The 27148-nt window shown below is 45.3% G+C and overlaps 1 protein-coding gene across 1 annotated transcript; it reads right to left on the reverse strand.

The window, feature by feature from the left end:
- Window positions 1-15158: 15158 nt before the first annotated feature.
- On the reverse strand, window positions 15159-26996 carry ANP32A (acidic nuclear phosphoprotein 32 family member A). The gene is made up of 7 exons (XM_040414332.1): window positions 26854-26996; window positions 22166-22315; window positions 20193-20315; window positions 19875-20076; window positions 17406-17503; window positions 16521-16548; window positions 15159-15607 (listed from the first exon to the last, which is right to left on the reverse strand). The coding sequence occupies exons 1-7, from the start codon at window positions 26905-26907 to the stop codon at window positions 15552-15554; spliced, it is 711 nt and encodes a 236-aa protein (XP_040270266.1). The 5' UTR covers window positions 26908-26996; the 3' UTR covers window positions 15159-15551.
- Between the last annotated feature and the right edge of the window lie 152 nt (window positions 26997-27148).

The following is a 27148-nucleotide window of genomic DNA, read 5'->3' on the forward strand; positions in this document are numbered from 1 at the left end:
ACAAACGGATGAACTATCAGCATTTTTTTGCTGACCCATTAAAATGAATGGGTCCCCATCCTATCCGCAAAGAAAAACGGAACGGAGGCCGAGAAAAACTGTCGTGTGCATGAGGCCTAATGGTAATGCCTAGAGGCTCATTTGCATAAAATAAAACTTTATTTTTCTCAGCAGCCAAGTGCACATGTAACAGATCAGCCAGTGTCATAGGTACAAATCTGCTGACAGATGTCCTTCAAAATCTTTAAAGGGGTATTCCAGGTTTTTAATAATGATAGCCTATCTTCAGGATAGGCCATGAATATCAGATCGGTGAGAGCAGGGCCGGCCTTTGGGGTGTGCGGGCTGTGCGGCCGCACAGGGCGCCATAGCAACAGGGGCGCCGGGCGGCCGACAGCCCGCCGTCACGCGAATCTTTATTCTGCAGGGCCTGCGGGCGGGCGGCGGACTTACACAGTCACAGTGTGACACAGGTAGCGCTCCGGTCCGGACTGAAGGAGTGAGGAGGGGGCGGGGCTCGCGGCCGCTCTGAGCTCCGCTCTCTCTGCTGCCTGGCTGGCCTGCGTCTGCCTGTCTCTTTAAGAGAGCAGACGGCAGACCAGTGGCTGCTGGAGACAGAGCGTAGCTGCCGCAGCCCGCACTGCACAGGCACGTCTTTCCTTTTGACGTTGCCAGTGCCCCCCAGTCACCATGGCATTGGTACATTTCTCCCTGTCCCCTCCAGATGGGAAGCATCAGCACATCTCTGCTCCCCCCTTCCCCCAGTCACCATGGCATTGGTAACCAATGCCATGGTGACTGGGGGGGGGCAGAGATGTGCTGATGCTGCCCATCTGGAGGGGACAGGGAGAAATGTACCAATGCCATGGTGACTGGGGGGGGGGGGGGGGTGCCGGAGTGGGAAAAGTGTGCAATGGGTGAGGGGGGGGGGGGCTCAGAGAGGACTCAGGGGGGGCTCATAGAGGACAGGGGGACAGTGTGCTTTCTTGCTACTACATCACCCCCCCCCCCCCCTGATTTTGGGGGCCATTAAGGGTTGGACTTTAACTCCTTTCTGCTGATGTTGAGTGTGCACATAGCCACCAATCATATTCCTCTCCCCAGCACATCAGTTACCTTTAGGAGGGGGGGGGGATATGATTGGTGGCTATGTGCACACTCCGCATCATCCAACCCCTAATGCCCCCCCAAAATGCCCGGTGTGGGGGGGGGGGGGGGTATGACAGGCAGGAGGAGTAATGTGCATGCGGGCCCTTGCCCTGCACTCGCTCAGCTGTGCTTGCATACATATTGTGCCCTGTGTCCACTGTCCTGTGCCCACTCTGCTAAAGCCTGGCATAGCCCAGCTATGCCCAGCTTTACCAGAGCAGACAGGCAGGAACTGTGATGTGATCATATTTATCATATGTATGTGTGTGTGTGTCCGTCCCTGTGTGTGTGTGTGTGTCTCTTCCTGCCTGTCACCATCACCATGCCCACTGTTCCTATGTCTTGACGCAGCTGCATCAGGACGTTCTGTGCAGGGCAAGAAGAAGAAGATGGAAGAGGAGGCAGCACCGCCAGCAGGGAGTCCGTGCGATAGACACAGGGAGGCACACTAAGGACTAAGGTAACACTACCACATGATCTACACTAGGGTTATCTGTGGTTTTACATAGGACTGCAGGTAACACTACCACATGATCTACACTAGTGTTATCTGTGGTTTTACATAGGACTGCAGGTAACACTACCACATGATCTACACTAGTGTTATCTGTGGTTTTACATAGGACTGCAGGTAACACTACCACATTATCAGCACTAGTGTTATCTGTGGTTTTACATAGGACTGCAGGTAACACTGCCACATGATCTACACTAGTGTTATCTGTGGTTTTACATAGGATTGCAGGTAACACTGCTACATTTTCAGAAATCAGAGAGCCATCACTGTCTGTGTTATCTGTATTCAGAGAGCTAAGTGTTATTTGTGGTGTTACATAGGACTGCAGGTGACATGTACTACATTATCTGTAGACTGTACTCAGAGAGTTATCACTGTGTTATCTGTAGTATATTTGTTACAAAGATTTTTTTCCTCTTGTGTGTGTTTATGCGACCAGGTGTAAGGGGGGGGGGGGGGGCCCACAAGGTTAGCTCGCACAGGGCGCCTGAACACCTAAGGCCGGCCATGGGTGAGAGTCTGACATCAAGTCCCCCACTATCCTGAGGATAGGTCATTAATATTAAAACCCTGGAACACCCCCTTAACAGTCCCGTTAAAATTGGAAAAACCATCCCACAAATGTCACTTTTTTTTATTGTAGATTTTTAATGTGTGTCTGCAGTAAATCTTGTTGGCGCAAGTGACATAGTGACATAATTAATTTTAGCATTAAGGGCCAATAATATTTCCCCCTTTGTGTTCTAGCAGACATAACTTTTACATTTTTTCTTCTATTTTTTTTTACTTTGCAGGATTAGGCCCCATGCACACGACAGTGGTCTGTGTCCGATTTTGCTTCAGTTGTGTTTCCTTGTGTCTTCCTTTTTTTTTGTTTGACAGGGGGAAAAAAAGGAAGGTTAAAGAAAAGTGAAATTTTATTGCACCAAGGTCTTGTAGAAAAAAACGGACACGGATGACATACCAGTTGTACATCCGTTTTTTTTGACGGACCCATTGACTTGAATGGGTCCGTCCTCCGTTTTCCACTGAGAAGAATAGGACAGGTTATATTTTTTTGACGGACTGAAATCACAGAGAAAAAACGGAGGACTATCAGTTTTTTTCACAGCTCCATAGAAATGAATGGGACCTCCGCTAAACTGTGAAAAATGACAGAACGGACGCGGATGCACACAACGGTCGTGTGCATGAGGCCTTAGTTGTAGGTTTTTTTATGAACCATTTTGGGGTTAATATGGTGTATTAAATAACTTTTATTATTTTATTTTTAGGGGGAAAGATAAAATAAACCTGCATTTTGTACATTATTTTTTCTATTTTTTTTTTACGGCGTCCACTGTGTGGTATAAATAACACAATTTTATTATGTGGGTCCATACAGTGATGATAATGTCACATTTCTATAAATTTTTACTATTTTTCTCTCCTGCAGGCTGTCAGATCTGCAACTGCTCCCTCATTCTCCTCCAGACTGAAGGGGAGGAAGGGGGCTGCTTTATCTGCTCATATCTCTGGTTTGGTACCAGCTAGAGATGTGGGCTTTGTATTGTTTGAAAGCTGGCATTGAATGCCGGAATGAAAGCAATATGTTCAGTACATGGGAAGATATCACTGTTAGAAATCAATGATAAAATGGCTGCAGCTCTCACCTCTGACTTTAATGCACGAAGCACGGAAAAAAGGCCAGAACTGGGCCTAATAGAATATCCAATAGAAAGAGAGAATCCAGCTTCTTTAAGATGGATTCTCTCTTTCTACTGTTAGAAATCAGGATGCAGCGAATGCAGCTGAAAGTGTACGTAAAAGCAGGTTTTACCAGCGATTATTCCCGACTCGATTTCTAACAGTGAGATCTCCTCTGTTGCTTGGACCAATGCTGACTGGAATGCCAGCTTTCAAAGACCAGTTCCATGCTTCTAGCTGCTACCATTGAGGAGATATCAGCAGCTAAAGCAGCCCTCCCTCCTCCACTTTCTGCCCGAGTTCAGCTCGGGCAGAACACCTACAGTCAGGTCCATAAATATTGAGACATCGACACAATTGTAACATTTCTGGCTCTATACACCACCACAATGAATTTGAAATGAAACGAACAAGATGTGCTTTAACTGCAGACTGTCAGCTTTAATTTGTGGGTATTTACATCCAAATCAGGTGAACGGTGTAGAAATTACAGTTTGCATATGTGCCTCCCACTTGTTAAGGAACCAAAAGTAATGGGACAATTGGCTTCTCAGCTGTTCCATGGCCAGGTGTGTGTTATTCCCTCATTATCCCAATTACAATGAGCAGATACAAGGTCCAGAGTTTATTTCAAGTGTGCTATTTGCATTTGGAATCTGTTGCTGTCAACTCTCAAGATGAGATCCAAAGAGCTGTCACTATCAGTGAAGCAAGCCATCAATAGGCTAAAAAAAAAACAAAAAAAGAGAAATAGCAAAAACATTAGACGTGGCCAAAACAACTGTTTGGAACATTCTTAAAAAGAAGGAACGCACCGGTGAGCTCAGCAACACCAAAAGACCCAGAAGACCACGGAAAACAACAGTGGTGGATGACCAAAGAATTCTTTTTCTGGTGAAGAAAACACCCATCACAACAGTTGGCCAGATCAAGAACATTCTCCAGGAGGTAGGTGTATGTGTGTCAAAGTCAACAATCAAGAGAAGACTTCACCAGAGTGAATACAGAGGGTTCACCACAAGATGTAAACGATTGGTGAGCCTCAAAAACAGGAAGGCCAGATTAGAGTTTGCCAAACAACATCTAAAAAAGCCTTCACAGTTCTGGAACAACATCCTATGGACAGTTGAGAAGGAGATCAACTTGTACCAGAGTGATGGGAAGAGAAGAGTATGGAGAAGGAAAGAAACTTCTCATGATCCTAAGCATACCACCTCATCAGTGAAGCATGGTGGTGGTAGTGTCATGGCGTGGGCATGTATGGCTGCCAATGGAACTGGTTCTCTTGTATTTATTGATGATGTGACTGCTGACAAAAGCAGCAGGATGAATTCTGAAGTGTTTCGGGCAATATTATCTGCTCATATTCAGCCAAATGCTTCAGAACTCATTGGATGTCGCTTCACAGTGCAGATGGACAATGACCCAAAGCATACTGCAAAAGCAACCAAAGAGTTTTTTAAGGGAAAGAAGTGGAATGTTATGCAATGGCCAAGTCAATCACCGCACCTGAATCCGATCGAGCATGCATTTCACTTGCTGAAGACAAAACTAAAGGGAAAATGCCCCAAGAACAAGCAGGAACTGAAGACAGTTGCAGTAGAGGCCTGGCAGAGCATCACCAGGGATGAAACCCAGCGTCTGTGTGTTCCAGACTTCAGGCTGTAATTGACTGCAAAGGATTTGCAACCAAGTATTAAAAAGTGAAAGTTTGATTTTATGATTATTATGTCCCATTAAAAATGTATTATATCGCACTCTATTCAACGTATATGGAACGCACTTAAAGCTAATTTAGGAATCACGCATATATTCAAATTTACCCCAATATGGTATAATGTGCACTTTAATGAATTTAATAAGATGGGAGATATAGAATTTTGGGAAAGGAAGGGAATAACCAGGGTAGAGCAACTGATATATAATGGTAATATTAGGACCTTAGTGGATATATTTGGGCACAGAGATATTAAAATATTGGAGAAGTATAAATACTTTCAGGTTAAGCATGCATATATATGCGCACGAAAGATAAAGAGGTGTTTTTGGTTAAATCAAATGAATTTATAGACTGATGTTTTAACTCATACCAGAATAGTACGTCCCTCTAACTAATCTACAGTAAATGGAGAATGGAAATGGCCAAACTGAACAAATTTAAAAGTCAGGAGAAGTGGGGTCAAGATATTGGTAATAATAAAACAATAAAATGGGAACTAATCTATAGGAATGTTCAGAAAAACTCCATATCCGGGAATCACAGATTAATTCAGTTTAGGATTCTACACCGTCTATACTACACACCTGCCTCTCTCGCCCGGTTCTATAGGAATGCGTCAGACAGATGCTACCGGTGTAAGGCACAATGTGCAGATTTCATACATCTGGTTTGGTCGTGCCCTATGGTCCAAGTTTTTTGAAATAATGTTCTTGCCCTGCTCTCCAGATGCTCTTCATCTGATTCTCAAATAGATGTAACTACTGCAGTCAATCACACTTCTGTGAAATCAAACTGTCCACTTAGGAAGCAATACTGAGTGACAATTTCACATGCCGTTGTGCAAATTAGCAAGACACCCCCAATAAAGGAGTGGTTCTGCAGGTTGTGACTACAGACCACTTCTCAGTTCCTATGCTTCCTGGCTAATGTTTTGGTCACTTTTGAATGCTGGCGGTGCTTTCACTCTAGTGGTAGCATGAGACGGAGTCTACAACCCACACAAGTGGCTCAGGTAGTGCAGCTTATTCAGGATGGCACATCAATGCGAGCGGTGGCAAGAAGGTTTGCTGTGTCTGTCAGCGTAGTGTCCAGAGCATGGAGGCGCTACCAGGAGACACGCCAGTACATCAGGAGACGTGGAGGAGGCCGTAGGAGGGCAACAACCCAGCAGCAGGACCGCTACCTCCGCCTTTGTGCAAGGAGGAACAGGAGGAGCACTGCCAGAGCCCTGCAAAATGACCTCTAGCAGGCCACAAATGTGCATGTGTCTGCTCAAACAGACTCCATGAGGGCTATATGAGGGCCCGACGTCCACAGGTGGGGGTTGTGCTTACAGCCCAACACCGTGCAGGACGTTTGGCATTTGCCAGAGAACACCAAGATTGGCAAATTCGCCACTGGCGCCCTGTGCTCTTCACAGATGAAAGCAGGTTCACACTGAGCACATGTGACAGACGTGACAGAGTCTTGAGACGCTGTGGAGAACGTTCTGCTGCCTGCAACATCCTCCAGCATGACCGGTTTGGCATTGGGTCAGTAATGGTGTGGGGTGGCATTTCTTTGGAGGGCCGCACAGCCCTCCATGTGCTCGCCAGAGGTAGCCTGACTGCCATTAGGTACCGAGATGAGATCCTCAGACCCCTTGTGAGACCATATGCTGGTGCGGTTGGCCCTGGGTTCCTCCTAATGCAAGACAATGCTAGACCTCATGTGGCTGGAGTGTGTTAGCAGTTCCTGCAAGACGTAGGCATTGATGCTATGGACTGGCCCGCCCGTTCCCCAGATCTGAATCCAATTGAGCACATCTGGGACATCATGTCTCGCTCTATCCACCAGTTGCACCACAGACTGTCCAGGAGTTGGCAGATGCTTTAGTCCAAGTTTGGGAGGAGATTCCTCAGGAGACCGTCCGCCACCTCCTCAGGAGTATGCACAGGCGTTGTAGGGAGGTCATACAGGCACATGGAGGCCACACACTACTGAGCCTCATTTTGACTTGTTTTAAGGACATTACATCAAAGTTGGATCAGCCTGTAGTGTGTTTTTCCACTTTAATTTTGAGTGAGACTCCAAATCCAGACCTCCATGGGTTGAAAAATTTGATTTCCATTTTTTTATTTTTGTGTGATTTTGTTGTCAGCACATTCAACTATGTAAAGAACAAAGTATTTCAGAAGAATATTTAATTAATTCAGATGTAGGATGTGTTATTTTTGTGTTCCCTTTATTTTTTTGAGCAGTGTATTTTTGTTATATCATGGCTGTTAAATCTGTTAATGTTTTGGATGGAAAATAAAAATTAATTAATAAAAAAATAATAATAATTATGTCCCATTACTTTTGGTCCCTTAACAAGTGGGAGGCACATATGCAAACTGTTGTAATTCCTACACCGTTCACCTGATTTGGATGTAAATACCCTCAAATTAAAGCTGCCAGTCTGCAGTTAAAGCACATCTTGTTCGTTTCATTTCAAATCCATTGTGGTGGTGTATAGAGGCAAAAATGTTACATTTGTGTCAATGTCCCAATATTTATGGACCTGATTTCCCACTAAAGTTGCGGTGTTATCAAAAGTGACACAGTAACATTTTGTCTGGACATCTCCTCACAGAAGTCACACTAGGAATACAATATATACAGAGAGAATAATTAAACAACTCTATAAAAAACAACTTTATTAAAAATTAGTAGTGAATAAAAGACAGTTGTAATATTTGAGTTTCCAGCAATCCACCTGTTCTGAAACTACTTCTCCCAGAATGCTCCAGTCACTAAGGAAGAATGGCCCAGCAAGTGTGCATACTGGGAGTTGTAGTTTCCCAGGAGCTAGATTGCTAGAGGTTGCCGACCCTAGTCCTATGGTTATAAAACAGCTGGGTCACCTGAACCTAAACCAGATCAGATTAGTATGGACTCATCAGACAGAAACAGAAACGCACATGACACTATGATTTCAGTGACTGAATAAGGCCTCATGCACACGACCGTTGTGTGCATCCGCGGTTCCGTTTTTTTTCGCTGACCCATTGACTTTCAATGGGTCCGTGGAAAAATCGGAGAATGCACCGTTTGGCAGCCGCATCCGTGTTTCCTGGCCGTGAAAAACATATGACCTGTCCTATTTTTCAACGGTTCGCGGACCCATTCAAGTCAATGGGTCCATGAAAAATCACGGATGCACACAAGATTGTCATCCGCGTCCGTGATCCGTTTTTCCTATCATTTCAATGGCAAACTTGACTTAGATTTTATTTTCATTTTTCATGTCCGTGGATCCTCCAAAAATCAAGGAAGACCCACGGACGAAAAAACGGTCACGGACCAACGGAACCCCGTTTTGCGGACCGTGAAAAAATACTGTCGTGTGCATGAGGCCTAAGGAAGGTTACCAACATGCAGCAAATCTGTTGTCACTGAAAAAAAAAAGCCTAATGACTTCCTAGTGGTTGCACAGTATAATATTCATTGATTTATACACTCACTGCTCCAAGTTACTTGGATAGAATCATTTATGTGCCAATTTTATATTCATCAACCATATAGATGGTTCCCTTTAGTATAAAAGTACTAGCCAGGGGAAAGAGAACTAAGAGAACAAGCCTGTCCTCTTCTCCAGTATAAAACACTTTATAAAGGGCATATCTCTGCCGCGTGGCCTTCAAATGGGTACATAATTGTATTATAATTGTCTAAAAACACTCTACCCTGTCAGATCTGTGGTATATATTTACAGACAGCCGTTTTACAAATACTGATTTATTATCGGGAACACTTGTCTAAATGTGCTGCCGAACACCCAATTAACAAGCAAAACGCTCATTCTTCGGGTGATCCTGTCATTAGTGCGGGAACGTAAATGATCATTTTTGGGACATAGATCGGTCTGTCTAAACAGCGATCTGCTGCCCAGAAACAATGCAGCTTTATGCCTCATTTACACATCGGTGTTTTCCATCGGTAATTGTGAGCCCAAACCAGGTGCGGCTCGGAACACAGAACAGGTGCAGATCTTTCCCTTAGACCTCATGTCTGTGGCGGCTCCAATCCAGGTTTTGGCTCACAATCACTGATGGAAATCACTGACTTGTGAATGAGGCTTTATGTGGACGAACGATCACATTAGTGATGTCTTGTTCTCATTGCTGTTGTCTCCTTCATTGAGCGAGCAGCACAGGCACCGCCAGCACACAGTCATGTGCATGGGTCCTAATTCTGTAGATTCAAGGACTCTAATGCCTTATTCACATTCAGTGTTCGGTCAGTGATTTCCATTAGTAATTGTGAGCCAAAACCAAGTGCAGATCTTCCTATTATACCATATTTCTGTGTAGGATCCAATCCTGGTTTTAGCTCACAAACAACGATGGAAATCACTGATCGAAGCACGGACGTGTGATCGAGGCATAAGGGTTACACAACATTATAAATCTGTATAGTGCTGTGTGATCCTGTCAGCGGAGCGGGGGTCAGAACAGGACCTCACATGCATGCTCGCCTTGATTGAGCAGAAATAAGTCTTCAATGGGGACCAAGTGTTAAATTTAAATGTGCCTGATCCTTTCTCGCCTGAACATTATCTGTAGACTAGAGATGGGAGCTCACCATATACATGGGGTTAACAGCCGGTACAGCCAACAACAGTTTAAAGGGAATCTGTCACGTTGAACATGGTATCTAAGCTGAAGACATCATGTTATAGATCAGGAGGAGCTGAGCAGATTGAAATATAGTTTTATAGGAAAAGATTCAGTAAAACGTTTCCATATTTTCCATGCTCATTCTGGGCTTTGAAGTCCAGGAGGCGGTCCTATCAGTGATTGACAGACTTCCCTCTATGACTGTGTATACAGATAGCTGTCAATCACTGATAGGACCGCCTTCAGGACGCCAAAGCCTAGAATGAGCAGGAATTTCAATCAATGAAATACAAGTTGTGCTGCATCTTTTCCCACAAAACTACCGTATTTTTCGCTTATGGGGCGAATGCTGCATTTTGCTGAATTTTCAATGATACGCCGCACCGCGGGTGTATCAGCTGAGAGGGAGGAGGGGCTGGGGGCCGGCGTCTGCTTTTATAATGACAGCGGGGCCCGTGCAGTGACTGTATTCTACTACACCGGCCCTGCTCACTGTATATAATCGTATCTGTAATTGTTATGTATATAATCGGGTAATCAGCGTCTGTATACTTACAAGCGCTCGGTAGCAGAGAGGAGGGAGGAGGAAGGCCGGGAGGATGGGCGCTGGCAGCGCGAGTCACTACATCACGCGCCTGCGCTGCCCCACTTTATGAATGAAGCAGGCGGCGTGGGAACATGACGTAGTGACTCACGCTGCCAGCGCCCGTCCTCCCTGCTACCGAGCGCTTGTAAGTATACAGGCGCTGATTACCCGATTATATACATAACAATTACAGATACGATTATATACAGTGAGCGGGGCCCGTGTAGTAGAATACCGTCACTGCACAGGCCCCGCTGTCATTATAAAAGCAGATGCGACCCCCACCCCCTGTATTGGGGGTCATTCACACTACAGGGACACTGTTATGGAGGGGATCTGTGGATGACACATAGCATAAGATGCTATATATGTGTCACCCACAGATCCCCCCCCATAACAGTGTCACCCACAGATCCCCCATAACAGTGCGTCATCCACAGATCCCCCATAATAGTGTCATCCACAGACCACCATTAGTTCAAAACCCACCAAAAGCACACCTTTTGGTTCAAAATATTTTTTTTCTTATTTTCCTCCTTAAAAACCTAGGTGCGTCTTATAGGGCGAAAAATACGGTATACATCAATCTGCTCAGCTCCTCCAGCTCTATGACATGTTGCCTGCAGATTAGATGCCATTGTCCATGTGACAGGTTCCCTTTAATGTACAGTACAGACCAAAAGTTTGGACACACCTTCTCATTCAAAGAGTTTTCTTTATTTTCATGACTATGAAAATTGTAGATTCACACTGAAGGCATCAAAACTATGAATTAACACATGTGGAATTATATACATAACAAACAAGTGTGAAACAACTGAAAATATGTCATATGCTAGGTTCTTCAAAGTAGCCACCTTTTGCTTTGATTACTGCTTTGCACACTCTTGGCATTCTCTTGATGAGCTTCAAGATATAGACCCCTGAAATGTTTTTCACTTCACAGGTGTGCCCTGTCAGGTTTAATAAGTGGGATTTCTTGCCTTATAAATGGGGTTGGGACCATCAGTGGCGTTGAGGAGAAGTCAGGTGGATACACAGCTGATAGTCCTACTGAATAGACTGTTAGAATTTGTATTATGGCAAGAAAAAAGCAGCTAAGTAAAGAAAAACGAGTGGCCATCATTACTTTAAGAAATAAAGGTCAGTCAGTCAGCCGAAAAATTGGGAAAACTTTGAAAGTAAGGGCTATTTGACCATGAAGGAGAGTGATGGGTTGCTGCGCCAGATGACCTGGCCTCCACAGTCACCGGACCTGAACCCAATCGAGATGGTTTGGGGTGAGCTGGACCGCAGAGTGAAGGCAAAAGGGCCAACAAGTGCTAAGCATCTCTGGGAACTCCTTCAAGACTATTGGAAGACCATTTCAGGGGACTACCTCTTGAAGCTCATCAAGAGAATGCCAAGCGTGTGCAAAGCAGTAATCAAAGCAAAAGGTGGCTACTTTGAAGAACCTAGAATATGACATATTTTCAGTTGTTTCACACTTGTTTGTTATGTATATAATTCCACATGTGTTAATTCATAGTTTTGATGCCTTCAGTCATGAAAATAAAGAAAACTCTTTGAATGAGAAGGTGTGTCCAAACTTTTGGTCTGTACTGTATATAGGGGCCTTTAATCCTCCAAGTTACAAGGTAGGGCCTACATGGCTGACATTTGGGATCTCACAGGTGCTCATGTGTCTTTGTCATGTTCTTGAAACTATTCTTGGACATGTTTGTAGTTTGGCAGGTTCATCATCCTGCTGAAAGAGACCACTGTCCATAGCTGGCTTGTGTTGTTCCCATAATGCATCCTGGTGCCATGTCTTCCCCAGGTAAGCAAATCATATGAACCACGCTGTCTACACGATGTAAAGGAAACACAATTCAATTGCTCCATGGTCCAGTTCTGATGCTCACGTGCCCATTGTAGATGCCTTTAGCATTGGACAGGGGTCAGAATGGAAATTCCAACCAGTTTGCTGCTACACAGCACCATACGCAGCAAGCTGGGTGTCCTTTGGCCAGGGGGAGGGCTTTATTATTAGGAGAATTTTGCAGCCAGCGACTCTTGAGTCAGTGTTGCCATAATTTGGGCCAAAGGATTGAATCAGCCCAGGCTGCATCCTTAAACATAAGACTGGGGTCCAGCTGAGCCAGATCCAGGGAATTCCAGCAGGCTGTTCTCTGCTGGAATAGCCTGCAGGATGCTGCAGATGTGTACATATATAGACAAGTAATTGGGATGTGTTTACTCCTGGCTCCAGCTATACCTCCTTTAATGTGTGTGTGTGTGTGTGTGTGTGTGATATATATATATATATATAAAAAAAAAAAAGGGCAATGTGAATGGTTACCTTGACTAACATTTGATCTGTATGAGAGCCAATTGAGATCTCTCATGTGAATGAGGCCAATCAGGAACTCTAACACAGATGACTGAGAAGTATTAGTACACAAACTGCATTAAACAGGTCTACTTTAGACAAGTGTGTGTGTATGTATGTATGTATGTATGTATGTATGTATATATATATATATATATATATATATACACACACACACACACACATAGCAGTAGTAGGGCATGGAGAGGTAATGGAGGGCCTTCTAAAGAGGACTCCCCTTTACTACAGCCACTTCAGCTGCTGCTGCTCTCCCCCTCTAGGACACTGCAGAGGTCCACTGAAAGTAATGGAGACCCACTAATTCCAATGGCCATCACAAAATGCTTTATACTTTCCAACAATGGTTAAAAGGAAAATGAGAATTTACACTTTGGTACCCAGAGATAAGAAATAATCTTGGGGATCTCTAGCAGCTCCATTATCAGGCTCTGGCACAGGAATGATCTAAAAGGAGTATTGCCCAACATAAGCAATGCTTAGCTTTACTGCAAATAGCTGTAGGCTGGGCATCCCTGATTTAGGCTATCAGCAGGGCATGGTGGGGGTTGTAGTTTTACAATAGCCGGAGGGCCGCAGGTTGAGCATCCCCAAGATTCTGCAAAAAGTCTCCAATGAAAATGTGAACAGAGCTTTCATTGCTCTTTCTAGGATTAGGAGTCACATGGGCGGTCCTATTGAGTGACTGACAGCTAAGTGCAGAGAAAGCAGTCAATCGCGGCACTGCCCACAGGACTCCAAAGCATAGAAAGAGCAGGGATTTCAATGGTTAAAATAAAACTTTTGATCAATCTGCCTAGCAATTCCTGAGCGCTAACATGCTGACCGCACTGCAGTTGCATCAGGTCAGGTTCGCTTTAAGTAAGATTTTTCTGGGCACTTGTGACTAAATGCACCGTACTTTGTCCAAGGGTCAGTAGCATCGCCTGCACAGCGTGGAAGACCAGTCTTGGGGATCAGCAGCAATGTTCATACATACACAATCCTGTCAAATTTGCAGTGACTGTAAAGAGCACTCCCCACCTCGGAATATTTCATGCAGCACCACTGGATCTCAATGGATTTAACAGACTGATCTAGAGAAAGACCAATTTTTTTTTGCATGTCTTGGTCAAAGGGCCACAAGTTCTTTATTTTTCAGGTTTTTAAAGTGATTTTTGCTTCTTTTTGACAAATGTTTAGCCTCAGCGATTGCTTTTTTTTTGTAGAAATATTCGCCTTTTATTCAGTAAAAATATTAAAAATATGCACTTTTTTGCACTCACTTTTCTAATCACGTAAAACCACATAAATAGAATCTAAATTTTTGCCTACCAATGGCCACCATTTATTTTCGCAACACATGTTCAGATATTTCAGGGGGTATTTATTTTTATTAATGTTATGAGTTGTTGTTTTATTTTTTTTAAGGCCCCCAAAGGTCCAGAGACATTTCAGTGACTTGATTACGTTGCTAATCTGTATACCACACACATTTCTCCTATAACCAGAGAGGTCATAGCAGCCTCAGTGACGGCCTTGATCTGTGACAAATATCGCAATTAGGCCTTATGCACACACCCGTAGTTTCCACCTGCATCTGTAGATCCGTTCAGTTCAAATTCATTTCACGGTGTGCTGTCCTCAGCCATATGTCCATCCATCCAAAAAAATGAACATGTCCTATTTTTGTCCATTTTGCAGACAAGAATAGGCATTTGTAATATACTGCAAAACCCGTGGAAAGGAAAATGTGGGATGCACACAGCCGGTATCTGCGGATCCACAAATTCCAGACCGCAAAAAAGGATACAGTCATGTGCATGAGGCCTTTGGGGTTTGTGGGTCTAATTAAACCCTGGGTATGAATGCCATCTACAGCCAATCACCTGAATGCTATTGTCTGATGCAATGTCATATGGATACCACCTCTCTACAGCAAAGGGGGTGAGTAGTCATAGTCACTCTATACGAATGGAGCCCCCCAATAAAGGGGTTGTGCAAGAATGAGTTTGTTTTTTTTGTTGCGAGACCTGGGAAGATTACTTCACTGACTCCCCACGCCTATGCTCCGCTGGGTTTTCTTGCTGTAAAAGTCCGCAAGGGGATCCAGTCTCCGATGCGGTCAGCGATTGGCTGCAGGCGAGGTCAAACCGGATGTTTAAAGTGAGGGAGTCCAGCGGAGCATTGCAGCCAGGGAGGAGAAGGAGTGGTAAGCTAGTGCTGGGATGCAGGTACGTACGCTTTCCTTTACAGGTCCAGCCAAGGGTGGGGTTGCCAAAAAAAAAAACTCATCTTGCACAATCCCTTTAAGGACAAACCAGGAGTGGAGCACAGCAAATGGATTCTCACTGGTCCTCACATATTAACATATCTCAAATAAAAGCAATCCTATTGCCCATAACCAGCAAAAAACAGCTTTTTATTTTATCGTTTGCAATTAAATAAAAAAGTAAGTGTGTATGGGTAAAAAGACCACTTTTTCTCTGAGACAGATTTAATGCATGAGGCCCAAAGTAACTAAGTCTTTCTTCAAAGGCAGCTGGAAGGACATGGAGTAAAAACTAAAACTAAACTCCCCCCCAAAACAATAAAACAAGTAATGGCCACTGGAAAGACTGGGGCTGTACTGAAATAAGTGGCAAAACACAAAATAAACCTCATAATTAGAAAAACTTGCAAGAACAGCAGTAAAAATACCAAGCGTGACTCTTCTTGTGGTTTCTGTCCGGCACACGGCAACCTTACAAATCAGGAGATAAAAGGTCAGGGCAATTCAAGGTAAAAACAGTCAAAGTACAACAGGGTTTTCAAAAAAAGGTTCTTGGGGTTCAGTCCTCTTTGTCAGTCACAAGGCGCGCTCCTCATGTACCTTGTCCTGTGGATTAATCATCCTCGTCTCCCTCATCTTCAAGCTCCCGTTTTCTTTTCTGACCTTTTTCTGATTTGAGGTGAGAAACAAGACATTAGTGGATCTCAGACTGCTGAACTGTCAGGCCCGAGCTAGTCCGGGGGCACTCACTTGTGCCGATTTGGTTATTACGGGAAGATGCAGAGCTGTAGTGAATAGGTTTTTGTGAAGGTTGCGCACCATCTTTATCCCTGGGGTTAGGCTTGAGCGAATCGAGCTCCATGTAGTCAAATTTTGTCTGGGCCAAAGTTCCACGAGACTTCGGTGAATGACTTTAGTATTGCTATCTGCGTATTTAAAAATAGGAATCCGAAATCGGCTTTGGTACCCAGGTACCAGCCAGTACAGACTTCGGATTCCTATTTTAAAGTGTCTTTTAAATACGCAGATAGGAATACCGAAGTCCCGCGCAACTTCGGCTGAGGCGAATTTTGGCTACACGAAGCCCATACATTGCATTATTGTATGGAAACAGCATTACCAACAAAGTTTTTTTTTTAACAAATCGACTTCTGATCTATGATCCGAAGCTCGATTCGCTCAAGGCTACCCCGGGTATGTTTGCTTCCCGTCAGCCCCTCCTTATCTTTCTTGATTGTTGACTATTCAGGAACAATCAAGAAGGAAAAGGTAAGGAAAGGTTTCCTTACATTCAGCTGAGCTACCACTACAAGGCATTGTGTGTGGTGACAAGTCCCCTTTAATTTGAGAAGCATTACACCGCACAGCCCGCAGACAAGAGCAACACTGTTTCCAGGAGGTAAAAAAAGCAGATCCTTATTTTTTTTATCTCATACAACTCCTTTAAATACACAGAAATCTCTTTAAAAAATAAAAGATAAATTAGTCACATTTTTATGTGTCTTTCATCTTAACTACTTTGTGCCAAATGTCAAGAAAAAAAATAAAATAAATAATAATAAAATAGGAAAAAGCCACCTACCGTCCTGGTCAGCCTCATCCTCATCCTCCTTTGGGGAAGAAAAAAACAAAAAAAAAAAACAGATTAATGGTGGATTTTTTACGCTTCTCAAATGCTGATTAACCACTGAAGTGCAGTGACCTGGGCAGCACATATTTAGGCAAACCTTGTGCGTCAATGCATTTGCAGTACTAGTATTGTGAGGGGCACTGTAAAAAATGACATGGATGTACCATTGTACATCCATGGACAGGATCGGTACAAACACTGACAAACACAGTGCAAGGAGCAGTCATGTGACCACCCTACAGTGCATCTTCAAGACTGCAAATATATTAGTACGTGGCACATATGTCGGAATTGATTGAATTAAAGGGGTTTTCTGGGATTTGATAGGCTATCCTCAGAATTGGTCATTATTAGGAGATCAGCAGGGGTCTGACTCCCGGCACCCCTCCCCTCCAATCAGCTGTTTAAGGAAGCCCTTGGCGCTCACTGGAGCACTGGTGAGCGTCGCATCCTCCTCGCAAATTACAAACAGCGTCATCCACTGGATAGCAGCCGTGTTTGGTATTGCAGCTCAGCCCAATTCACTCAAAGGGCACCGAGCTGCGCTTAGGCCACGTGACTGATGAACGTGATGTCACATGGCCTAATCGCTCATTGAGCGCCATGGCCTCTTCAAACAACTGAAAGACGGGGTCCCATGTGTCGGACCCCCGCCAACCTGATAATGATGACCTATCCTGAGGATAGGCCATCAATATCAAAATCCTGGAGAACTGGTTTTTAATAACCAGATAACCCCTTTAATGGTCAACCTCAGTCTCTGTTGCAAAATCTTTCTAGATTATAAGACAGGAAATATAATAGCAAGCAAACATCTAAAAAGGAAAAGGGTTGTACCTCTTCTTCGCCGCTTACTTCCTCTTCTTCTCCCTCCTCTTCGTCATCGTCCTCCTCGCCCTCTTCACCAGGTGGCACGTCATCATCGAAGTCTTCCTCTGTGTGAGGAGGGGCAGCCTCAGTCACCAACAGACTGGAGATGTGTGTAATTTAGTCTCCAGTCTGTGAGCCACAGACAGAGGGAGTAATAAAATATCAGCTGATACAGAGTATGTGATGGGCGTCTATACGTGAAGGCACCATGTACAGTACAGGTTTTACGTCAATGGGGAAGCCTAGAACTAATATAAGACATACAGTACCTGCTAAACAGCGGGTGTCAAGACTTTACTAAAGCTGCTACTAGACTGCACAGTTATCGGGCAACTAATTGGGAACGTTCATAGGAACTTGTTCATTGGCAGATGGGCGTCTTTCATCAGGCTGAAAGATGCCCAATTATCGGTAGCGCCTCTCTCTGTGTAATCAGGCCGGGACAAATTAGCGCTGACAGATGTGTTATCATCCATTGGTGGTCACACTGCCCAAAGACCGGGCAGTGTAATACCAAGTGATAGCCTACCCAATCAGCTGTTTGGGTGTAGCTCTATCCTTGGAAATACCCAGCTCTGTTAACCTTATAGAGAAGGGTGCTCCCATTTTGTCTTCTTTCTCGGGTCCCCTACCGTCTTTGATTACAGAGCAGACTTTAGAGACCCGGAAAGTCCGCCATATAGGTTACCCAGTTAAAGTGGATTTGTCACACTGACCGTGCTACTCTATTTGCAGGACCAGATCTGGCTACGTTCATGCAGCACTTTGCAGCGTCCATCAGACCTATACATCGGACTAATTTAGCAGTACACCACAGAGCAGGGTGAGGAAGGACCATTATACACCGCATAACATATTAGATTGTATTAAAATTAATTTGAATACCTTCTGCCTCAAAATCAACTCCAAAATACACCTCAAATCAGCCTCGCATTCATTTCGATGGGAAGCAGGACTTGCTTCTTTTCCATGTGGAAAATAGAAGCAGCATGCCCTATCTTGGGGCAGAATCTGCTCTTAATCTCGAGTAAAAATAAATAAAAACACTGTATAGGTCTGTGCCAAAAACCATTGAAGTAACCCCCCCCCCCAAAAAAAAAGCGTGGATTCAGTGCTGAATTTTGTAGGTGGATTTTCTAAATCGGCCGTGTGAGCATACCCTAAATGTAATTCCTCCAGCACGTGTAGTAGGAGAGTTCCCGCTCCCACATTACAAACAGACTATAGGAAATAACGTGTTAATAAGACAGCAGTTAATAGTCATAGTGAAGGTTTCCAAGAGAACAGCACATGTAACAATGGAGAATATTTTTATACCTTCACACTAATGGGGCTGTCAAGGTAAAGATAGAATGGATGCATTACTCCCCCACATAGTATTATCTGCCTCATCCATTTTCTTTAATAATGTATCATCCTCTGACATCACAAGCAGTCCCATGTCAGACGAGTTTAGTCAATTACTCTCTCCGCTCTGCCATCCTCTGATTACACCCCTGAGTATACTGCAATGGTTATGCAGGGAAACATCCACCCTCAGTACGTCTCTCCTCACCCTAAGGGCTCATGCACACGAACGTATTTTCATTCCGTGTCCGTTCCGGGTTTTTTTGCAGACCGTATGTGGAACCATTCATTTCAATGGGTCTGCAAAAACACACGGAAGGTAATCAGTGTGCATTCCGTTTCCGTATTTCCATCCCGCAAAAAAATAGAATGTGTCCTATTTTATTGTCCGCATTACGGACAAGGATAGAACTGTTCTATTAGGGGCCAGCTGTTCTGCAAAATACATACGGTCGTGTGCATGAGGCCTAATATTCAGGAATGGCAGCAGTTAACCTCAATATCTCACCTAAGCTGAAATAATGGAATCGTTTGGGCAGGATTTTCACAATAGATCTCAAGTGATCCCTAGCGATTTCCTTTCCTGAGGCTAATATCTAGCACTGATTCTGCAGCGCAAAAGCCCTAAATTCACATTCAAAACTCTACCAATAGATTCCCATTGACTTCAATGTAAAAAAACTTCATCATGCACCCACCTCATACAAATTGTGGGGGTGGGGTTTCAGTAGCGGATTTGAAAAGCGCTTGAGACGTGACTTAGCAGCAAAACCTCAACCAAAAACTCTGCTAAAACCTCCACCAAATAACAAATCTGCCACCAAAAACTACCTGTCTTCAGCTACTGATTCTACAACCGATTTTTCTGCCATGGATTCAAGCCATGTGAATACGAAAAGTCACAATCTCTTTAGCCGTGAAAAGAAACTGGCCTGTGACCAGCAGATCTCCAGTTTGAGGACCCTAGCAAACAACTCCTAATATATCGACTATCTGGATCCACGTAGACAGCAGGGAATATTTAGGTTCAGTATAATCAGTATGAAAAAGAACTTCAAAAATCAGGATCTGCTGTTCCCCACTACTCACCATCCTCCTCTTCGTCATCATCATCATCCAAGCCCTCCACGTAGGCCTCAGCATCAGAGTCAGGAGCTTCCTTCTCGTCACGGTCATAGCCATCTAAATAAGTGAGCTGGGGCAGGAGCTTGAAGACATTTTCTCGATAGTCGGTGAGGTTGGTGACCTCGCAGTTGAACAGGTCTAAGCTCTTTAGGCTCTCTAATTTTTTCTGGAGTTAAGAAAAAATTCTGCTTAAACAAGTTGCAGCACTTATCACGGTAGTTATAATAAAATAAAGACGCATATTATATACTGTATAGGTTTCAGCGGGCTCCATAGACTCACCAGAGGTTCTAGTGTGCTCAGGTCCTTTATCCTGTTGCCACTTAGGTTGAGGTGTGTGAGGCTTGGACACTTTTCTGCCAGGACTTCCAGTCCACCAGAGATGTTGTTATCACTCAACTCCAACTACAGGTCAAAAGGAGACACAAAAGGCTCTTTTATCTGTATATGACGGCCCAAAGAGGGCGACTGGATAAAGCAGACCATGACCGCCGTATATTAGAATATATATTCATTTATACACCAAACTACAACCTAAGCACCAGGAATACTTTGCTACCACAGTCCGGGCAGTGCTATTCTAGGCTCAAGGCATGCCAGTCTGAAGCTTCAGTCTTGTTCTTTAAGACACCTATAAAATGTCCTATTCATTCCTAGTGTTACTGGGGCAGACTACAAAATGAAGACATGTGTAGATCCGGCCATTGTAGCGTGCCAATTATTTCAGTGAATCTGTCCTAGTGAGCGGTCCTGCAACATATTTCATTAGGTATAGAAGCTTTCCTCTACTAGGCTGCACTGTATTAGCTTGCTATACAAGACAGGGGTATTCTGGTTACTACAAGTAATCCCTTATATGAGATACCTGATTGGTGGGGGTTTGACCACAGGAACCCCCACTGATCCCAAGAATAGGGGGTCTGGTTCACCATCCTAATGGAACTAGTGGAGATAGCAGAATACAGCATTCAACTGCCTCCAAAAGTCCCATAGAGAATTAATGGTGGGGCACATGCTCGACCTTCTGCTCCATGGGGGAACCCTATTCTCTGGATTAGTGAGGGTCCCCAATAGATAGGAGATCACTTGTAGTAACTAGAATACCCCTTTAATGTAAAAAAGCGCAACCTAGGTTTACACTGCAGCAGGTAACACAGCCAAGGTGGATTTCACCTTTAAGGGGTTCTCCGAGCCCAGGACCCCTTATTCATATAGAAAGGCAGGATGCAGGGGTTAAAAAGAAAAGACCCATCTGTTATAGATGCTCCGATTCTAGCGCAGAGCTCCCTTCTCCTCCTACACTTCTGGTTTATACACGTCACTGCTGCGAGCCCATCAATGGCCTCAGTGGAGGCAGTGGTCACTGACTGGCCAGCAGTGGCGATGGGCACACAGACGGCATGTCACACTTCTGGTCAAAAGGGGCATGGAAGCAGAGGATACCGTAAAAGTTTGGTCCTGGAAATGGGTCACCAGTACCAGGTGAGTTTTTTTTTTTTTTTTAACCCCCTGCACGGCCATAAGAAAAGGGTTCCAGGTCTTGGAGAACCCTTTTAATTGGGTTGTCCCAGAATGACAACTTATCACCTATCCAGTGGATAATTGACAACTGCCTGACTGGAGGCCCCCAACCACTGGAGGCCATCATGAGAATGGGGGTTCTGTGTCCCCCCATTTGAAAGAAGCAGCACCCGGGTATAGTGCTCAGTTATTTACGGTAGTCCCATAGTGTAAATGGAGTGGTGGGGGGGGGGGCACGTCTGAAAGCCTTTCTACTCAAACAAGGGATAAGGGACCGACGTTCTTGTGTGCCAAGAGGGTCCCAGCGGTCGGCCTGCAACGATAAGACACTTCCCACGTATCCTGTATTCGGGTGAAAAGCTGCAGTTCTGGGACCATCCCGTAAAGGGAATCCGTTACCACAATTCTGGACTACCATCAGCAGTAATACAGATAAAGAGTCCAGATTACAATTTTTTAGGTTCCTACTGCCGCCCGTTCCCCCCCGTTGCGCTGAAATTCACACTCCGGAGTCCGGACTGCTGTGCTGTTATGATAGCGATGACTCCTGAGCGCATGCACAGAGGTCCTGACATCGTGGAAACAGGGGCAGTAAGAAAATAAAATAAAATAGTGATCTGGACTCCATATCTGCAGTGCTACTCATGTATTACTGCTAGTAATAGAACACAATCCTGGTGATGGATTCCCTCCAAACAATCCATCACTGGAAAACAAAGTACAATCTCCTTTACCTTTTTTAATTTGTTTAACTTTGGTAAATTTGCGACAGAGCTGAGGCAGACATTGATTGTGCTTAAAAATTCCAGTTCTTCAAATTCGTCTGTCAACCCCTCTATTTTTCCATCTTTTGACCGGCAATTATCCAGGACAAGCTCTTTTACCTGAGGAAAAAATATATAGTGCGGTCAATGTAAAGCAGCAGTCATGTGTGTACAGAGTATGTACCTAACCGGCCCCCACACATCAGTCCCTGTGGGGACCACAATCTGATTTGCAGTATGTTTTTGCAAACCATAGTACCATTGTGTAAAGCCGGGTGTGGTCCATGACCCAGACACTCTTTGGTGGTCTCTGAATCCCTGTGTCATGTACACTACTTTCACACGCACTGCTATATTTCCAGATAAAAAAAAAAATTAAACGGAGTTGCTTCAGATGAGGTTAGACAACCCATGTGCAATGCAGCCTGCCATCTGCTGGTGAATGGGGACCATTACATGGGAGATATTTACCTTCCACCAGCAGGTGGCAGACTGCATGACATACACAGCAGTGTGTCGGAGAGATTCACATCTCCACATGACGGCTTCTTGGATCAGTCCAGGGATGAGGGATGATTCTAAGTTTCTAACAAATCGATCTCATTAGCAAGAGTTCTTCATCTGTGAGGGGCTGTTGCCACAGGTGAAGAAGGGCCTACCTGCATGTTGATTGACCAGACCCGACATATCGTCCGGATCTGTCAATCTCGTGCCTGAGCTGCAGCTTCGAGTAGTGACGCAGGCGCTGAAGCTCAAAATCCCTTTGAGAGCAGAGAATGTGCAGGCGCCGCTACACTGATTCGCTCATCCCTAGATCAGTCCTGCTGTGGCCACCGCTACCTTCATGAAAGAAATCCAGCACAAGTCTGTATATACATGGGCGAGTGAATTACCGCATACACTATGGGTGGAATTTACAAAGGCTTCTGTGTTAGTTTCCCGGCAAATAAAAGTTACTAAATTTTACGCAATATTTTGTCGATTTATTCTTGCTCACCACTTTTCTAAAAAACAAAACAAAAAAAAAAAAACACAACACACGCACAGCCTAATTACTGAAACCAGAAAAATGGCGTAAACATCACCAAGTCTATGCGAGCTCCTAGCTGGCATGAATTTCCGGTTCTGCCGCACAGACCTCCCAACATGTGCAGCTCTTGAGGTCTATATTACTAACCGGCATAATGAAGTGCTACCCCTCTGTGTGTAGGAGGAACTGTGGAAGAACTTTGATAGCGACACAGCAAAGATTTTGATTGGTGGGGGTCCGAGAAAGGGTTGCCCACAGAGCTCCCCCTCGCTGCTGAAGACAATAGAAAGTCTATGAGCCCATCTCAAGTCTGTCTGCGAGGAGAGAGCGCACGCCATGTGAGAGCTTCTCTCTCCTCATTCTAGGGATTGGTGAGGGTGTCAGCACTCACACCCTCAACCTTTGATATGTTACTATGACATGACATTTTTTTTATGACCTATCCTCTACTTGTGCACAATGTGTGTATAGATATACATGTAAATTTCCCCACACAACGCACAAGCCCCCGGTGCTAGGCCCGAATGTATCGCCCACAAGACAATAGTCATTTACGTCACCACAGCGCGCTGCTCTCCTCTGTTTAACCAGACACAGCGCTCACTGAAACCCACACCCGCGCTCTCTTATCAACGTGAACACACTGCCGCACACTACATTCCGGATAACTGCTCAACTGACAATTGCCTAATGTGGCGTTATTACCAGAGGCTGTCCCCGGGGGCGGCTCTTCTGAGAACATCCCTATTATCAGAAGGTACATGCACCAGGCAATTGCTGAAGTAACAACCAGCCACAAGACATCACGCCGGTCTTTCTTGACATAGCTTAGAAATAAATGGCCAATACTTTATTTTTTTTGGACTATTAGAGGCACCTTTTCTCCTGTACTGTGCTGTATCCATAGGAGATATACAGTTAAAACTGTATTTTCTAGGCTTCTTATTGTGCATCCTATGGTCCGAAAAACTAGTTACCAGGACCCTCAGATGATGTAGACAGCGCCAAGCATCCACTGGAGACAGGAAAATTCATTTAACCCGCCATCCAGTAGTCCAAACAGTGACCGGGGTCCCGGGCTACAGGGCATCGTCACGTGGCTTCCATGCTGTGTGACCACAGTTTGGTGGTTTGTCTAGGACTTGCTGTGGCAATGAATTAGCGCCACTATCAAAAAGAATCAGCGTGCCCTATCTGGGGGCAGAATCAGCGCGGAATCTCCCATTGAAATTAAAGCTCCATGAAAGTCCATGCGGATTTTTGTGCATTTTCTGCACATATTTTGCATTGAGGTAAACAGCCAATGCTTAAAAAAAAAAAACACGCACGTTTATTCCACGTCGATTTTTTAAACGTGTAGTCGTGTGAACTGGCCCCTAGGCAGCCCATCATCTGAAGACAAGAGATGTACGTGACACTATTCTCCCTCTTAAAGGGGTTGTGCAGCCAGTACATATTGATAACCTAATCTCAGGATAGGTCATCAGCATCTGATTGTGGGGGTTTGTGAAGAGGAGGCAGAACTGGGCCGCGCACTACTTCCTCTTCAAGATTACACTGCGCATCATCTCGGCGCAGTGTAATTACACCTTCAAGTGAATGGAAAAAGCACTTGTAATTACACCGCGCTGCTGAGACTTCAAACAGCAGTCCCGGGTGTCAGAACCCGCCAATCAGGGGATAGGTCATCAATATGCACAGACTGCACAACCCCTATAAATCTGATGGAATTTGCAAAGAAGCCTCTCAAGTAGTGTTGAGCGAACTTGTGTTTTAAGTTTGGCGTCTAAAGTTCGGGTTATCGAAGAATCGCGTTATGGATTCCGCTACCACGGACCATAACGGAATTTAGAATCCATAACGCGATTCTTCGATAACCCGAACTTTAAACACAAGTTCGCTCAACACTACTCTCAAGCAAATGTAAACAGAGCCTTGCACGTGACCGGCTATTAACCTCAGACTACATGCACACAGTGTAGATTTTCGCAGCATAATACCGTACTGGGCCTCTCCGGCAGGCTGTTCCCGTATAGAACACCAGGAATCGACCGCACAAAGACCGTTTCGTACTGTTTTTTGTCCGGTCGATTCCTAGTGTATTTGCCAGGTGGCAGCCGAATCTCTGCCAGACCTCATTATAGTCAATGGCGTCTGGCAGGCAATATCTGGCAATGCCCCCCACCACAATCCCAGACAAAAAGTGTGAAAAAGAGTGGTGGCCCCTCACGCAGATTTGACTTACCTCACTCCCCGCCACCCGCATCTCCCTGAGGGGGCAGCCAATAGCAGGCCTCAACAGGGACAAACCTCCCTAGCGCCATCAGCGATGTTACGGAGGCTCATTCCCGTCGTGGCTGCCTCCGTCACCAGATGTTTTCATCTGCGCGACAGGCTGTGTCGGCATCAGAAGCAAGCGGATGCCGGGGAGCAAGTACAACCTCTGTGAGGGGCCCCGGCCTTATAGGTCTTGGGTAACCCCTTTAAGGATAGGGCTACACGGCGATATACGTGCCGCTCAACAAAAAAAGGGCTACAGATACACGCGTTGCTGAAAAGTCATGCAACATTTTTTGTAACGATAGTCAATGGTGCCGCAATGTGACAGTTGCAAAAAAGTCCACCTTGGAGGGATTTTTTTGCATCTGTTGTGTCACAGAATGTCACATTGCGACACAACTGACCATCGTTACAAAAACTGTTGTGCGACTTTTCAGCAATGAGTGTCTCGCTGTGTAGCCATGAAAGATAATACAAGGAATAAACTGCGTCCATCGATCGGTAAGAGATTTACTGAAACTAAATCATTCAGGGGGACACGGTCTCTACTTGATCGGGCGGGACCCTCTTCCACTCTGAAAAATGAACTGCGCACCAGTCTGATGAATACGGCGTGTGCTACACCAGTAGTATATACCGCCTCATGTAGACGGAACCCGCTGAGGACCCCTCCATGACCCAGACCACCCAATAGAGAGATAAAGGCTGTAATGCAGGTCCCAGCGCCATCATCTTGGCGGGCACGTGAGAACACCGGATCTATGGCCGTCACCATGAGGCATCTGCTGTTTCTAAGCAACCTAAACACATTTGGGTCACTCCTTGGCAAACAGCATGGCAGGGAAGTGAAGAAACAGGAGGGACGATCCAGCACACAGGGGTCACTGGTGCTGAGCAGGGTGTACAGGGGCAGATACATCCCAGGGCACAGCTCTACCCCCTGGGTGGTCCATGGGGGGGCTATTCAGCCGTGCTACTCCTCATGTTTATTGGAAACCCCCTTCATATCCTATGAAATGTCCGATCCAGCCTCCAGATCGCAACACAACCTCCACGTCTATGGGCAGATCGGTCAGCGATCGGAGAGGAGGGGGGATAGGAGCGCTCGGCTGACGCGATCGCATAGGACAGGTGCATACAGTAACCAAACCGATCGTTCATGCATAAAACCGTGCACGACCCCGTCCTCAGGACCGCACGCATGGCCACAGCGATCGTAAGACACGGAGCACCCCGGCTACAGGTATCGGGGCCTGTGCACACGGCCAGCAACACCCGCTGCGGGTCCCGGCTGGTCCCCGTTTCCCCTGCCCGATCATTCCCTCCCCCTCCGGGCAGCGCTCCTTACGTCGGCCGGTGTCCTGTTCCGAAGCTCCAGGTGGATCCTCTTCTTCATGTCCATTTTGCGGCTGCTGCTTTGTCTACAATGGAGTTGCTCCCGTCGAGGTGACGTAAGTGTCACGTGCCATCCGGGCGGGGTCAGCTGACTACCCTTGGCTCCTCCCCCTTTCCCGTTCAGTTAACGGCCTGTCTCATGCGGTCGCGCTGGGACCGTGTAATGGAGGATGTGTGACGGGGGCTGTATAGAATGTACAGGGTGCTGGCAGAGTATATAGGGGATATATACTGAGAAGGGGATGGAG

Source organism: Bufo bufo, chromosome 1 (assembly GCF_905171765.1).
Source record: "Bufo bufo chromosome 1, aBufBuf1.1, whole genome shotgun sequence".
In the NCBI taxonomy this organism is placed as follows: domain Eukaryota; kingdom Metazoa; phylum Chordata; class Amphibia; order Anura; family Bufonidae; genus Bufo; species Bufo bufo.